This window comes from Salvia miltiorrhiza, chromosome 4 (genome assembly GCF_028751815.1).
Source record: "Salvia miltiorrhiza cultivar Shanhuang (shh) chromosome 4, IMPLAD_Smil_shh, whole genome shotgun sequence".
Classification (NCBI taxonomy): Eukaryota; Viridiplantae; Streptophyta; class Magnoliopsida; order Lamiales; family Lamiaceae; genus Salvia; species Salvia miltiorrhiza.
The window spans coordinates 13,171,381-13,188,390 of NC_080390.1; the positions used below are offsets into that span (position 1 = coordinate 13,171,381).

Genomic DNA, 17,010 nt, shown 5'->3' on the forward strand with positions numbered 1-17,010 from the left:
TTAATCTCAAGATCAAACTCTTGCAATAATAAAATCCAACGGATAAGGCGTGGCTTAGCTTGGGACTTAGTCAACAAATACCTTAGAGCCGCATGATCACTATGGACAATTACTTTAGAGCCTATGATATAAGCACGAAACTTGTCTAAAGCAAAGACCACAGCAAGCAACTCTTTTTCAGTGGTGGTGTAATTCACTTGTGCGCTATTCAAAGTCAAGCTAGCATAGTAAATGACACGCAACATTTTATCCACACGTTGACCAAGAACGGCTCCCACAGCGGAGTTTGACGCATCACACATAATCTCAAAAGGCAAAGACCAATTGGGTGCAACAACAACAGGTGCAGTGCTCAACTTAAGCTTCAACAATTCAAAAGCATGCATACATGTTTCATTAAAATCAAATTCCACATCTTGAGCAAGTAGACGACATAAAGGTTGGGTAATTTTAGAGAAATCCTTAATGAAACGCCGGTAAAACCCGGCATGACCTAGGAAACTCCGTATACCTTTCACATCAATTGGTGGGGGTAATTTTTCAATCACCTCCACCTTAGCCCTATCAACCTCTATACCATCTTTTGACACCACGTGGCCAAGAACGATGCCACTAGTCACCATGAAGTGACTCTTTTCCCAACTAAGAGTTAGCCCACTCTCTATACACCTTTTTAAAACCAAATTAATTTTACCCAAGCAATCACTATACGAATTTCCAAACACGGAAAAGTCATCCATGAAAATTTCAACAAAATCACCTATCATTTCCGCGAAGATCGACATCATGCACCGTTGGAAGGTCCCCGGTGCATTGCACAGCCCAAAAGGCATCCTCTTCCACGCAAAGGTACCAAATGGGGTTGTGAACGCCGTCTTGTCCTGGTCCTCCGGCGCGATTGCTATTTGGTAATAACCTGACAAACCATCAAGGAAACAGTAAAAATCATGGCCAGCTAAACGATCCAACATTTGATCAATGAAAGGAAGCGGAAAATGATCCTTCTTTGTGACGGCGTTTAGCTTCCTGTAGTCAATACACATACGCCAACCCGTGACCGGGCGGGTCGGCACCAGCTCCTTGTTGTCATTCAGGACAACCGTGATTCCTCCCTTCTTGGGCACCACATGCACCGGGCTTACCCACTCACTATCGGCGATAGGGTAAATGATCCCTTCCGCTAATAGCTTGAGTACCTCCTTGCGTACTACCTCCATGAGGACGGGGTTGAGTCTTCGTTGACCATCCCTCTTAGGTGTTGCTCCATCCTCTAGGTGAATCCGATGCATGCACGTGGCGGGGCTAATACCACTAATGTCGGCAAGGCCCCAACCAAATGCCAACTTGTTGCTCCTTAGCACTCCCATCAACGCCAGTTCTTGCTCATGCGTGAGCTCGGCGGATATTATCACGGGCTTCTCCTCTCCTTCTTCCAAGTACACATACTTGAGGTGTTTAGGGAGATCCTTGAGTTCCAACTTGGGCTTTTTGCACTTCGTGGCCTCTTCAAGCACCACAGGCTCATCAATGGGGAGTTTGTCTCTTCGTTCTCTCTCTCTTTCCTCGGCTTCCCGAGCAAACTCCTCCATGTCCGCCGATCCTGCAAAGACCCCCACTATCTCTTGTTCCTGCGCAAAAACCATCTCGGCGAGGCCATCAATAGCATCTATATAAGAGCATTCATTAGTGAAAGAAGATGATGGCGAAGCGCGACTATGATGCACAGAAAAAGACACGGACTCTCCTAACACGGTCATTTTTATTGTTCCATTTTTCACATCAATCAACGTGTTAGTGGTGGCCATGAATGGTCTTCCTAGCAGTAAAGTGTGTTCCTTGCCATTCTCATGGACTTCTCCTATCTCAAGCACAACAAAATCGACAGGCACAATCAAACCACCCACTTTAACTAGGATATCCTCAATAACCCCGCGAGGATACCTAACTGATCTATCGGCCAATTGTAAGCACATTCTAGTGGGTTTTAAATCGCCTAACTCTAATTGCTTAAAAATAGAGTACGGCATCAAATTAATCCCTGCCCCCAAATCAAGCATACCCGAGGCCTCCTTACCGTTCCCCAAAGTAATATTGATAACAAAACTACCTGGATCTCGTTGCTTGGGTGGCAAGGGCTGCTGCATGATGGAATTGGCAACCTCGGACACAAGAATCTTCTCGTTGTCAACAAACTTCCTTTTTTTGGACGCCAGCTCCTTGAAGAACTTCACGTAAGCTGGGACATTTCTGATCACGTCCAGAAGTGGCAGGTTCACGTTCACCTTTGCCAACATGTTATAGAAGTCGGTGAACTGTTGGTCCAGCTTTTCATTCTTCAACCGGCTTGGGTAGGGAACCGGTGGCTTGTATGGCTTGGCAGCCTTGTGGAGCTTCACCTCGGGCTCCTTCTCTTTCTCCTTTTCCTCCTCTCTTGGCTGCAGCGGCTCCTTTACTTGCTCTTCCATGCGAGCTTGTTTGGGTGGTTCTTCCACAGGGGCTTCCACTTTGTTATTCACCACCTTTCCATTGCGTAAAACAGTAACTGCTTGGGCTTGGTGGGGCTGCAATCCTTGTCCATGGAGCTTCCCTGGTTGTTGCTGCTGCTGCATCTGGTTCAATGTCCCGGAGAGCTGCCCAACGGTTGTCTCGAGACGCTTGATTGTAGCCGACTGGGACTCCATGCTCTGCTTGGTCATCTCCATAAAAGATTGCATGGTGTCCTCGAGAGTCGGCTTCTGTGGTTGGGCTTGCTTCTGAAACTGTTGGGGAGCAGTCTGAAATTGCTGCTGCTGCTGCTGCTGAAAATTCCCCTGCTGCATAGGGGGTTGTTGGTACTGCTGATACTGCGGTGGCTGCTGCTGGTAAGCTTGTGGGTAGTTCTGCTGCTGAGGAAAGGGGAACTGCTGTTGAGGTGGGTAGAACTGCTGCTGGTTCTGATACCCAAATTGCTGAGGAGGACGGCGGAATAGATTTCCTTGATTTGATCCCGACCCTTGGCCAGGCGCTTGGTTCCTCCATCCAGAATTCTGCTGAGTTCGCCACCCCGAGTTGGAATTCTGTTGCCCTTGATTAAACATGGGCCTCTGTTCAAATTGAGGTCTCCCCTGGTATCCCTGAGCAGCATAGACCTCTGCCTCCCCTTCAGGTGTGAACTCCCCCATTCGGTGGCACTCGTTAGTTCCGTGGCTAAAATCGCCACAAATGCCACACCCTTCTGCTGGCGGTGCCTGAGCTGGCGGTGCTTGTGCTGGCGGTGCTTGAACGGGTTGAGGCTCCACCTGATTCATTCTTAGATGCTGAACTTGCCTCATCAGGTCCGCTACTTGCTTCTGCAGCTCATTGTTTGGGGCTACCGCATTGGCTTCGATCCTCCTTCCTCTGACTGATTTTTGTTGAGAACTCGCGGCAAGAGTGTTGAAGATCTCCTTGAGCTGATCAGCTGTCTTTCGGGCAATGTTGCCCCCAGCGGTACTATCCACCATAAACTGTGCCGTCTGAATCAATCCGTCATAGAAGAACTGCATCAGCATGACGGGAGCCAACTGGTGCTGCGGGCACTGGCGGAGAAGCTCTTGGAATCTCTCCCAAGCCTCGTGAAGGGGCTCGTCAGCTCCTTGCATGAAGTTCATTATCTGTGTCCTAATCTCTTGCGTCTTGTGATTAGGGTAGTATTTGAGCATGAACTTCTCACTCGCCTCCGCCCATGTGGTGATGGAGTTTGGCGGCAAGGACAGTAACCATGTTCTAGCCCGGTCCTTGAGTGCATAAGGTAAGCACTTGAGTCTCAACTGATCCTCGGTGAGCTCCAATAGTGGGAAGGTCTGCACTTGAGTGCAGAAGTCACGGATGAACTGTAAGGCGTCCTCACTCGGCATCCCATAAAAGAGCGGCAACAGGTTCGAATCGTTGGGCTTCAGATTGTAGTTCCGGACTGCCGTGGGAAGCACTATCGCTGACGTGCTGGTGGTCCCAATGACTGGCCTGGAAAAATCTCCCATGTACTGGACATTCTGCTCCGCCATGGTTTCTTGGTCAGGATTAGGCTGAGCTTCTTCTTCTCCTTCCGAGTGCAACGGAGGTGTATCCTCGACGGCTTCCAGAATGGGGTTGGAAGCGATTCTCTCTTCACGGTCTCCCTCTCGAGACTGTGATTCCACAAGGGTTCTCGAACTGGACTCAGACTCCTCCTCCAGATTTAAAAGGACCTCACGAGGTCGGTGAATGTTGTCAAAGTAAGGCACTAGCTTTCTCTTCAAGCTACGGCGACCTTGCATACACAACACTAGCAAACCAAATCAAACGCACCGGAGGGAGAAAATAACCAAGTCAAAAGAAAGAAACAAAAATAAACACGGAAAACAATGCAACACAATCAAATGCCTAAAGCCTTCCCCGGCAACGGCGCCAAAATTTGACTCATCCTAAAACACCTAATGGATGGACTCGAATTTATACGAGGTCGTCCTAGGGTGGTAAGGTGACTCAAGTCGTCTCTCAAGGAAGACTTAACAGGGCTTCGATTATGCTACTCACAAGTACAGAAATAAAACCTAAACACTCTAATCGGATAATTGGGGCTGGCACTGACTAACGCTCTAACACCGGTACGTAATTGAAATGAAGCAATAAACATTAACTAATACAGAAACATGTACGAACACATATAAGAACTAGAACACGGCATTTAAACATTAACGGAATCAACTAGGGTTTCAATCTCGAACTCTGAACCAAACAATCATAAACTCATAAGCATTAGCAATAAATCATTACCTAGGCAAGAAACTAAATCAAGCATCAAATTCAACTCACAAAAATCTTCAATCACCATAAAAGAGATTACTAAACATTCACCAACAAAAGAAATCCTAAGGCGCAATACTTAACAATGATTCATGTACTTCTCACGATTCAAAAAGAAATCCTAAGGCGCAATACTTAACAATGATTCATGTACTTCTCACGATTCAACGACACTGATCTACAATCACCACATTCATCAAAAACACAAACTAAAGGATTCAAGTGACCAAAGATTCAAATCAACTAAATAAAGTAAATGAGTTCTTACAAACGTAGTGATCCGAGCAAAACAAATCCAACGGAAAGAAACGATCGATCCACGGCAATCCAGCGAATCCAAGAATGTATAATAATGTTTTGAATCTCTAAAAACCAAGGAAAAATAAATGAAAATCGCCCTAGAGGCTGTGCTGATCGGAACTACCCAATAAAACCCTAAAAATGGGTTTTTATACTAAAAACCGTAACTGCCGAAAAATAACAGCGGCGGCGGCGCCGTGGACGGCGGCCGCCGTGGCACGGCGCCGCCGTGATGCCCTTTCGCAGAAACTCCCAAAAACGTGCACGGCCCGCGCCGTGGGGCTGCGGCGCCGTCTAGACGGCGGCCGCCGTGGCGCGGCGGCGGCCGTGGGTTGTCTTCGAATTTTGCTTCAATCTATGCTGAAAAACTTGACAACTCTCGAATCCTGCACATGACAACAATATACCAAAAAGGTCATCGAGCACGTGAAAAATAAGGCAAAGAGGAATAAAACATGCTCGAAAACACGGTAGAACACTAGCAAGCACCGCCCAAAAACGAGGTAAACACACATGTAGGGATTGCTATGTCTTCTGAAACTAATTGCTTATGATGTCTTCAGGGATTAATGAATGTTGTACACAATTTGGCACCAATGGCTGAGCACAGGAATTGTGCCAGACATGTGTACATGAACTGGAAAAAACAACACAAAGCCACAAGTTTGAAGAATATTTTCTGGAGTATTGTGAAGAGCACATATGTCCAGGAGTACAACATGAAGCTGGAGGAACTAAAGAAGGAGAATGTTGCTGCCTATGATGATTTTATATCCAGAGATGTCAAGCGTTTCTGTAAGGCTTTCATTTCCCTGTCACCATGTAGTGATTGATAGACAATAACATTGCAGAGACATTCAACGGGTACATAATAGCTGCTAGGGGAATGCATATTATTCATATGTGTGAGCAGATAATGAGGGATCTTATGGTTAGGCAGGTAGAAAAGTTGAAATTGATGGCTATGGTCAGTGATAGAGTTTGTCCTGGTATAATAAAGGGTCTGGAGAAAACAAAGAGTAAGAGTGTGGAAGCATATGTGTTTTCTAACATGAACAAGAAGTATGAGGTCAGTTTCAGGGGTAGAGCTTTTGTGGTGGATGTCAATGCTAGAAGTTGTACATGTAGGGAGTGGGATGTGACTGGAATCCCCTGTCTTCATGCATGTGCTGCCATCCAGTTTGAGGGTGAGGAGCCATCTGCATACGTGCATGGATACTATACTGTAGAAAGGTATCTAGAAGCATACAAGTATGCTATAGAGTCTTTGGTGAGTGGGGAGATGTGGCTCGAGGCTAATGGATTTGTGGTGAAGCCCCCAGCTATTAGGAAATTGCCTGGTAGACCCAAAAAAGTCAGGAGAAGGGATCTTGAAGAAGATCCTAAAAATCCACATAAATTGAAGAGGTTTGGACTTGTAATGACATGTCGTAACTGCCAGCAAAAGGGGCACAACAGCAAGACTTGTAAGAATGAGAAGGCACCACCTAAACCCAAGGTATGTGATTCTCTGCATTATTTGTTTATGCATATTTGTTTACATACTCTTCTTTTATCTTGAACCAGGGTAAACGAGGAAGGCCAAGAATTCATCCAATCCAACCTCCAAGGCCCAAAAAAAGCAAGGATCAGCAGCTTGAAGCAACTTCAAGGCAACAGGAGCAAACAAGGCAAACAAGGCAGAGGAGAGGCTTTGTTGTAAGTAGTATAAAGTGTGTTGCTTATTTTATATTTCTTATGTCAACTGACTACTACTAACTAATTTGGGGATATTATTACCTCTAGATTCCTAGGAGGACAGTTTGGCAAGAGAATGTGTCTTATTCACAAAGCAATGTCACAAGAGCCCTTGAAGGCCCCTCAATACAAGAGAGCAGGAATCCAGCTGGAAACTAGCTAGTAAATGCATATTTTTGATGTAATAGCTAGGTCTTCTTTTGTGAACTTGTTATGGAAATATTTGTGTAACAGCTAGGCCTTTTTTGTGGACAAGACTAGTAGATTCATATGGCACTTTCGATGTAACAGAAGGGTCATTAGCCCTTTTTAAGCTTATAACAAGTGTTTGTGCATACATTTCTCATTACTCAGTTTATTAAAGCACAAAAGAAAGTAATAACATAAGTTCTTAGCATTAAACTGGAACAAAGAGTTAAACAATACAGCAACAAGTGCTCAACACACTACACCACCAAAAGGTATAAAATACATTGGCATCATCTACCACAATAACTACATACTAAAACCAAGCAAAGAAGACAAGTACAACAACAACTACAAAACCCATATACAATAGCTTCATCCTTTTCTCCACATTATGATTTTGGCTCCCAAGTTTCCTGTAGTCATCATCACCTACTGATGAAGGTATATCTTCTTCATCCACAATGGAGGGATTTTTATCTGCATTTTTTTTTCCTCAGCCGAATTATTTCTTCAAGCGCCAATTCCTTTTCAAGCTTCATCTTCAAGAAGCAATCCTTATAGTACGCCGGTAGAACTGGATCAATCCACTCCCAATACTTGCAATCACCACGCTACCAACACAATAAAAAAATGTAATGAATCGATGCAAAAAAGGCTTGAAACGATGCAATACTATGCAATTCTCACCCGACCACGACGGCGACAGTGGTAGTAGCGCCTCTCCGGATTAGTCACACTATTTGAGGCCTGCATGTAACACCCCGATTTTCCATAAGATAATATTAGATTATTCTCTAAGATATTTGGTGAGATTTGAAAAAATCTAGGATTTATTTAAACCTAAAATAAATTAGATTTTAAAATAAATGTGTTGTTACTCATTTCTCATTATATTTAAAATTTGCATTTACATTTCTTTAAGCATTTTCACAGCATTAGCTCAACTGCATTATATTGTCATATTATTTTCTAAATTTGAAGATATATTTTACCTAAAAGAATTTGTTTATACTTATATATATATATAAGAGATATATTATTATATATATTCCCTTAAAATTTCTTATAAATATAATATAATATATAGTGCATACATATACATATATATCTTGAGCTAATTGTATTTTAGTTAATTATATATTTACACTATATGTAATAGTATGCAGTATATATATTATAATATACAGGTAATTAACCATATAGCTTTGTAAGCTAAATGATTAAGCTATTATATATATATAAAACGAAAAGTGCATGCATGTACATTACTAATTATTAACATATAGGTGTTTAATATATAACACCTTGTGACGAGTGACGAGTGACGATTGGATCGGGTAGGAGAATTTTGATAAATTGATAGAGCATCGTAAAATTAAGGTGGGTTCTATTTTCCAAAATATATTTGAGTTATTAAGCTCTGATGATATTATATAAAATGTGATATGTTCATGAAATGTTTTCACGTTCTCCCACTGTTTAATGCTCTTATGTTAACAATTGTGGCTTTTAATGGGTCTGACACACCTATTAAAAGTTGTGCGCACTGTCTTAAGGTAGTGGATTGATCCCCACGAGCCTTATAGACGAAAGGAGGATTTTGGGTTCGCCCTTAATCCGGCTAGATGGTGTAGCTGACATGGGTTCGTCCCGGGGTCCCATCTAGTTAATGAATGAATGAATGATTACTTCCCAGGGGTCGCCCAGGGACTACGAATGAAAGGATAAGGGTAACAGTGGTGTTACGGTATGGCGCGCACAAATGAATGAAAATATTTTGTGATTATAGAAGTTAAATATTTATTTTTAAAATCTTCTATAATTCACGTACATGCATGGACTATCATATGGAAATGATTATTTCAAAAATGCATGACCCACTGGGTACACTAGTACTCAGCCCAAAATTCTTTTAATCTTTTCAGGTCAATAAGTTGGTGGAGATGGAAGCAGTTGTGGAGGGCTGGCTGCAATATTTTGAAATAGCTATTATAATAAAAAGTCTATTATACATTTTGAGTATGTAAAAATTATAATAAAAGATTATATATATATAGAATGTTTGGTATTATTATTTATTTGTACGCAAATTATTTATTATTTACCGCTCGATGGAGAGTGCATGTAGTCGGCCCCTCTTGGACGCTTGACCCAAGCCCTCATGATCATGTTGTGCTATGCCAATTTCATGAGTGAGCTGGTCGGTCAACTCCTTTTAGCGAGCTAGATTCGGTTACCCCATCATTTACCGCTTTATTAAAATTGTAATTAAATGTCCGATTGTTTAGCCGCACGTATTTGTAGACTGGTTCTAAACCACCAGCGTGCTGAGCCAAACTTTCCGACTTTAATATTAAAAATATTGCTACTTAAATAAGTTATCTATATTATTATTATTATTATTATTATTATTATTATTATTATTATTATTATTATTATTATTATTATTATTATTATTATTATTATTATTATTACCCCATTCTTTCCCGCTTCTTAAATCCAACCCCTAGTCACGTTTCGGCATTCGTGCCTTCCTTTGGGAATTGGGGCGTGACAGAGTGGTATCAGAGCAGGATCCTGTCGGATTCGCGCTCCCAGTTTGGTACCAATTTAATATTAAAGTAATATTTTTGACTTGAATCAATCAATAAATGAATAAGACTATATGATTAAGTATGTAAATGCAGCAACCCCCAGCTAGCTATCTCTCCACCAAGGTACAATATTTTTACATGCAGCATGAATTAAAAGTTGCATATGTTTAAATTACATATGCGTAATAGCGCGCAAGAAATGACTTTTCAGGAAATATTTGACATGTTCTATTTGAGTTTCTCATATGAGTTTCTCATGATGAATGAATCACAAATGGCATAAAATTATTATGCATTAAAGATATATTTAAAAATGATGATTGATTTCTTCCATGTATTATGGTTGAAAGTTTGTGATTATTTACATGTTATATTATTAAAAGTGATAATAATGAGTTATAAAGGAATGATGATAAAAAAAAATGTGCATTGATCACGAGACTATAAGAAGAGGTTTCGTTGTACCACTATACATAAGTTAGTGGTCTTTATAAATTAATTATGCTAGTTGATATATATTATATTTTCTATAGATTTGTTGTATCACAGATGGACTTATGGGATGTAGAATCCGAAAATGCTTGGTACATGAACCAACTTTTACAGTGTGACGTGGAATACTTCAAAACATATACGGTAAACCAAAACAAGTCCCTAGGACAGATGCTTGCCGATTTCTGTACTATTTGGCAACCGGTCAGATATTGGATTACAGATTGGGAAGTGGCAAATATGTTTTGTTCACAAGTACCACTTTCATGGAAGCCATGGGTGGAGCAAGAAATCATGAGGCTTAGAGAAGATGACTCAATGTACTACCCAGTCATTCACTTCCCAACTTTTGCAACCACTCTGTTCAAACAATGGGTAACTATTGGTGCACCGCCACCAGAAGTAGATGATATGAATATATATCAACAAATGACCCGTAAGAAATGTAGCAAGCAACAGGTCCAAGAAAGAAAATACATGCCAATTTCCCCAATAGGTTTTCAACAACCTAATTATCCAATCAGGGCACATGACCACGAAGCGGGTTCTTCTATGTTTCAGTCTAGGAAGCCACGTTGCAGGATTTGTACGGATTTTGAATATTTTCGTTTTGAAGCACCGCGTGAAGAAGATATCAAGATGAAAGATAGTGATGATGAGGAAAATTGGTCAATGATTGTGGAGACTGCATCAAATACAACACCGGGAAGTCAGAAACGTCCGCTCGAAATCTCTAGCGACAACGATGATGATGAAGTTAAGCGTTTGGGTTTAGGCTATGGAGGGGAAAATAAGAAAAATAAGAAGAGTCGGGGATAGACTGATAAAGCAAAGTTTTGATGTCAGGGATTGACAATTTTACTTCGTCACCTTGACACTAGATCGGCTATATTTGTGTAATATATCTAAACATGTATCCATACTTCCAAAGACCTCAGTGGAGGCATTGTAAAATATAAAGTCTGTATGTGTATTACCTTTGAATTTCTTCACGTAATACATGTTGAATACTATAAAGTCTTATTATTACTTCTTTTGACAGATGACAACTAGAACTCGAGCTAGAAACAACGAAAATCCCGAGGGTGACGAACTAGTTAATCACATCCCAATCCGTGATATCGAAAACATGTTTAGAAAACAACACCCTCCAACTTTTGACGGCTTAGGCAATCCGTTAGATGCCGAAAAATGGGTTAGAGCGATAGAGCGAATATTTGCATATATAAGGTGTGAAGATCGTGAGAAGGTAATATATGCAAAATACCAGCTGATTGATGAAGCTGACTTTTGGTGGGAGTCAGTCGAAAGGACTATGACTCAAGCGCAAAAAGACACTTTGACTTGGGAAGGCTTCAAAGAAAAGTTATTTGAAAAATTTATTCCAGAATGTTATAGGCAAAAGAGACAAAATGAGTTTTGGAATTTAAGACAGGGAAAAAGTATGGTCACAGAATATGATCGTGCATTTAATCGATTGTCAAGATATTATCCACAACTGGTGGATACTGATGAAAAGAAAGCTGACAGATTCAGAAAAGGGCTGCGTCCTGAAATCGCAGTTTCATTGGCTAGTCAGGGAACACTAACCTATGCCCAATCACTAACAAGGGCATTAAACATTGAGACATTACTGCCAAAAGAAAGAGAGAAAGGAGCCATACAACAATTTGAGGGGGATAGAGGAAAAAGGAAATGGGAGGATCGAGCATCGGGAGAAGAAATTGTAAAAAAGGGATTTTGGAGAGGGCCACCACAACAACAATTCCTACCACAACAACTCCAACAACAACAATTTCAACCTCGACAGCCACAACAACAATTTCAACAACGGCCATTGCGACCCCAACAATATTATCAGCAGTACCCCCAACAGTGGGGATTTTCAGGACAGAAACCTGTGTGTCCCCAATGTAAGAAACCTCACTTAGGAGAATGTCGGATTGGAACAAATGTTTGCTTTAGATGTGGGAAGTCGGGACATATGATTAAAGATTGCACCAATGGAAAATGGTCAATGAAGGGTCAGCAACAGCAAGGTCAAGGACCTACTAAGACTCAAGGGCCAATAATGAGACAACCTCAACAGGCAAGGGCTTATGCTTTGAACAAGCAACAGGTTGGAAATGCGCCCGAGAACTTAGCAGGTATGATCTATATAAACGAAACTCCAATCTTAGCGCTATTTGATACAGGAGCTTCACATTCGTTTATATCTAAGGTTGCGTGTGAAAAGTTATCTATAGTAACTGAAGTACCTGAATTGGCATTGAGCGTGAGTATACCAGCAGGAAATACGGTTACTATATTAGAAGTTAGTAAGGGTCAAGACGTTAAAGTTGGAGACCTAATATTTAAAGCTGACCTGCATGTCATCGACATGAAAGAAATTGACGTTATTTTCGGAATGGACTGGTTAGAAAAAAATAGAGCAACGATACGCTGCCAGGAGAGGGAAATTTTGTTCCAAACACCTAATGGAGAGAAAATTATTTTTCAAGGAGGGAGACTTGGAACAGAAGTGCCTGTTATAACTGCAATGAAAGCCATTAAGATGTTGAGAAAAGAAAATTGCCAAGCATTCTTGGTAAACTTAACGGCGGAAAAGGAAAATGAATTGAAAATAGATGATGTGTCAGTAGTACGAGACTATCCAGATGTGTTTCCCAATAACTTACCTGGATTACCACCAGATAGACAAGTGGAATTTTCCATTGACTTGAAACCAGGAGCAGCTCCAGTATCAAAAGCCCCCTACCGTATGGCACCAAAGGAATTGCATGAATTAAAGGTGCAATTGCAAGAATTATTGGATCTTGGATTTATCCAACCAAGTGTATCACCATGGGGAGCGCCGGTTCTCTTTGTGAAGAAGAAAGATGGAACCATGAGAATGTGCATTGATTACCGTGAATTGAACAAATTGACCATTAAGAATAGATACCCATTACCTCGAATCGACGACTTGTTCGATCAATTAAAGGGAGCGGGCGTGTTCTCCAAGATTGACTTGAAATCGGGATATCATCAGTTGAAAATAAAGAAAGAAGATATACCGAAAACAGCGTTTAGGACGAGATATGGGCATTACGAATTTACAGTTATGCCTTTTGGGTTGACAAACGCTCCTGCAGTTTTCATGGATTTGATGAATCGAGTTTTTCATCAGTACTTGGATAAGTTCGTATTAGTTTTCATCGATGACATATTAATTTACTCGAAGGATGGAGTACAACACGAGGAACACTTGAGAATCATGTTGGAAATTTTGCGAGCAGAACGGCTCTACGCTAAGTTTAGTAAATGCGAATTTTGGTTGAAAGAAGTTATGTTTCTTGGGCATATAGTATCAACCGAGGGAATTAAAGTTGATCCCACTAAAGTAGAAGCCGTGAGTGGATGGAAAACACCAACAAGCGTGAATGATATCAGAAGTTTTCTAGGATTGGCGGGTTACTATAGAAGATTCATTGAAGGATTCTCGAAAATAGCAAAACCCATGACACAACTATTAAGGAAAGGAGTTAAGTTCGAATGGACTAAAGAATGCGAGAAGAGTTTTCAAGAGCTCAAGAAAAGATTGACTACAGCACCGGTATTAGCAATACCAGAAGAAAATGAAGAATTCGTAGTATATACCGATGCTTCGAAGTTGGGGTTAGGATGTGTGCTAATGCAAGATGGGAAAGTAATAGCCTATGCATCACGACAGTTGAAACCTCACGAAATGAACTATCCTACCCATGACTTGGAATTGGCCGCAGTAGTACATGCGTTGAAGATTTGGAGGCATTATCTTTATGGAGCTAAATAAAAATTTTTTACGGATCACAAGAGTTTGAAATACTTTTTCGAGCAAAAAGATCTGAATATGAGGCAAAGAAGGTGGCTCGAATTAGTAAAGGATTACGATTGCACTATTAGTTATCACCCTGGAAAAGCAAATGTGGTAGCAGACGCCTTGAGTAGAAAAACAAAAGTGAATTTGGGTTATCTTCTCACTGAGCAGAGAGAATTGATAAAGGAATTTGAAGGATTGAGTCTAGAAGTGGTATGCCCGCCCGAATCCATAACAAGTTGTATCGCAACCTTGGTAGCGGAACCCGATTTAAGAGAAAGAATAGTAATTACTCAAAGATCAGACGCATCTTTAGAAAAGAAACGATTAATTGCAAGGATTGATCAAACGAAAGGGTTTACCGAGGGAAAAGATAATGCTTTGTTATTCAAAGGAAGGTTGTGTGTACCTAATAGTGAGGAGTTAAGAAAGGAAATCTTGATCGAAGCTCATGAGACGCCCTACACAGCCCACCCAGGAAGCACTAAGATGTATAGAGATCTAAAAAGAAACTTTTGGTGGGAAGGTATGAAGAAAGACATCGCCTCATTCGTTGAACGATGTTTAACATGTCAACAAGTAAAAGCAATACATCAACGACCATCAGGTATGTTGCAACCCTTACCTATACCCGAGTGGAAATGGAAGCATATCACGATGGATTTCGTGACAGGATTACCAAAAACAATCAAGGGGAATACTGCAATATGGGTGATAGTAGATCGTTTGACGAAATCCTCACATTTTGTTCCAATCAAGATTACATTTGGACTGGAACGTCTAGCTCAATTATATGTTAAGGAAATTGTACGTCTTCATGGAGTACCGGTGTCAATCACATCAGATCGTGATACAAGATTTACTTCACGTTTTTGGAAAAGTCTGCAAGAAGCCATGGGTACGCAACTAAATTTCAGCACAGCATTTCATCCCCAAACTGACGGGCAATTAGAAAGGACGATTCAAGTTTTAGAAGATATGTTGCGAACGATCGTTATAGATAAAGGTGAAAATTGGGAAGATGTTCTGCCTTTGGTCGAATTCGCTTATAATAATAGTTATCAGGCAACGATCGGAATGGCACCTTTTGAAGCATTGTACGGGAGAAAATGTAGATCGCCTCTTTATTGGGATGAAGTTGGGGAACGAAGAATTCTAGGGCCGGATCTGGTTCGACGAATGGTTGAGCAAGTTGACCTTATCAAGAGACGAATTAAAGAAGCTCAAGATAGACAAAAATCATATGCTGATAGGCGTCGAACAGATTTACAGTTTAATGTTGGAGACCACGTGTTTTTGAAAGTTTCTCCATCAAAAGGAGTAACGAGATTTGGTAAACGAGGAAAATTGAGACCCAGATTTATAGGACCTTTCGAGATCTTAGAAAGAATAGGCCATGTCGCATATAGATTGGCATTACCTCCGAGTTTGCCAGATGTGCATGACGTGTTCCACGTCTCAATGCTAAGAAAGTATGTTTACGATCCAAAGCATGTCGTAAGATATGATGAAGTTGTTCTAAACCATGACCTAAGCTATGAGGAAAAACCAGTAAAGATACTTGACCGCAAGGTCCAAGTCTTGAGGAATAAAGAAATACCTATAGTAAAGATTTTGTGGAATCGTCATGGCCAGGAAGAAGCTACATGGGAACTAGAAGAAAAAATGTTAGCTGAATACCCTGAATTGAGTGATCAAGGTACGCAAATTTCGAGGACGAAATTTTTATAAGGAGGGAAGGATGTAACACCCCGATTTTCCATAAGATAATATTAGATTATTCTCTAGGATATTTGGTGAGATTTGAAAAAATCTAGGATTTATTTAAACCTAAAATAAATTAGATTTTAAAATAAATGTGTTGTTACTCATTTCTCATTATATTTAAAATTTGCATTTACATTTCTTTAAGCATTTTCACAGCATTAGCTCAACTGCATTATATTGTCATATTATTTTCTAAATTTGAAGATATATTTTACCTAAAAGAATTTGTTTATACTTATATATATATATATATATATATATAAGAGATATATTATTATATATATTCCCTTAAAATTTCTTATAAATATAATATAATATATAGTGCATACATATACATATATATCTTGAGCTAATTGTATTTTAGTTAATTATATATTTACACTATATGTAATAGTATGCAGTATATATATTATAATATACAGGTAATTAACCATATAGCTTTGTAAGCTAAATGATTAAGCTATTATATATATATATAAAACGAAAAGTGCATGCATGTACATTACTAATTATTAACATATAGGTGTTTAATATATAACACCTTGTGACGAGTGACGAGTGACGATTGGATCGGGTAGGAGAATTTTGATAAATTGATAGGGCATCGTAAAATTAAGGTGGGTTCTATTTTCCAAAATATATTTGAGTTATTAAGCTCTGATGATATTATATAAAATGTGATATGTTCATGAAATGTTTTCACGTTCTCCCACTGTTTAATGCTCTTATGTTAACAATTGTGGCTTTTAATGGGTCTGACACACCTATTAAAAGTTGTGCGCACTGTCTTAAGGTAGTGGATTGATCCCCACGAGCCTTATAGACGAAAGGAGGATTTTGGGTTCGCCCTTAATCCGGCTAGATGGTGTAGCTGACATGGGTTCGTCCCGGGGTCCCATCTAGTTAATGAATGAATGAATGATTACTTCCCAGGGGTCGCCCAGGGACTACGAATGAAAGGATAAGGGTAACAGTGGTGTTACGGTATGACGCGCACAAATGAATGAAAATATTTTGTGATTATAGAAGTTAAATATTTATTTTTAAAATCTTCTATAATTCACGTACATGCATGGACTATCATATGGAAATGATTATTTCAAAAATGCATGACCCACTGGGTACACTAGTACTCAGCCCAAAATTCTTTTAATCTTTTCAGGTCAATAAGTTGGTGGAGATGGAAGCAGTTGTGGAGGGCTGGCTGCAATATTTTGAAATAGCTATTATAATAAAAAGTCTATTATACATTTTGAGTATGTAAAAATTATAATAAAAGATTATATATAT

At 40.1% G+C, this 17,010-nt stretch overlaps 2 protein-coding genes across 2 annotated transcripts; both read left to right on the top strand.

Annotated features, from left to right (window-relative positions):
* The first annotated feature begins 5,699 nt into the window (after nt 1-5,699).
* Nucleotides 5,700-6,999, top strand: LOC131023028 (uncharacterized). Its single transcript, XM_057952565.1, has 4 exons — nt 5,700-5,898; nt 5,940-6,601; nt 6,670-6,801; nt 6,889-6,999. Exons 1-4 carry the CDS (start codon nt 5,700-5,702, stop codon nt 6,997-6,999), a joined length of 1,104 nt encoding a protein of 367 aa, XP_057808548.1.
* Nucleotides 7,000-11,157: 4,158 nt separating this feature from the next.
* Nucleotides 11,158-15,882, top strand: LOC131023029 (uncharacterized). The gene is made up of 5 exons (XM_057952566.1): nt 11,158-13,420; nt 13,463-13,728; nt 14,050-14,155; nt 14,960-15,652; nt 15,866-15,882. Exons 1-5 carry the CDS (start codon nt 11,158-11,160, stop codon nt 15,880-15,882), a joined length of 3,345 nt encoding a protein of 1,114 aa, XP_057808549.1.
* The last annotated feature ends 1,128 nt before the right edge of the window (nt 15,883-17,010 follow it).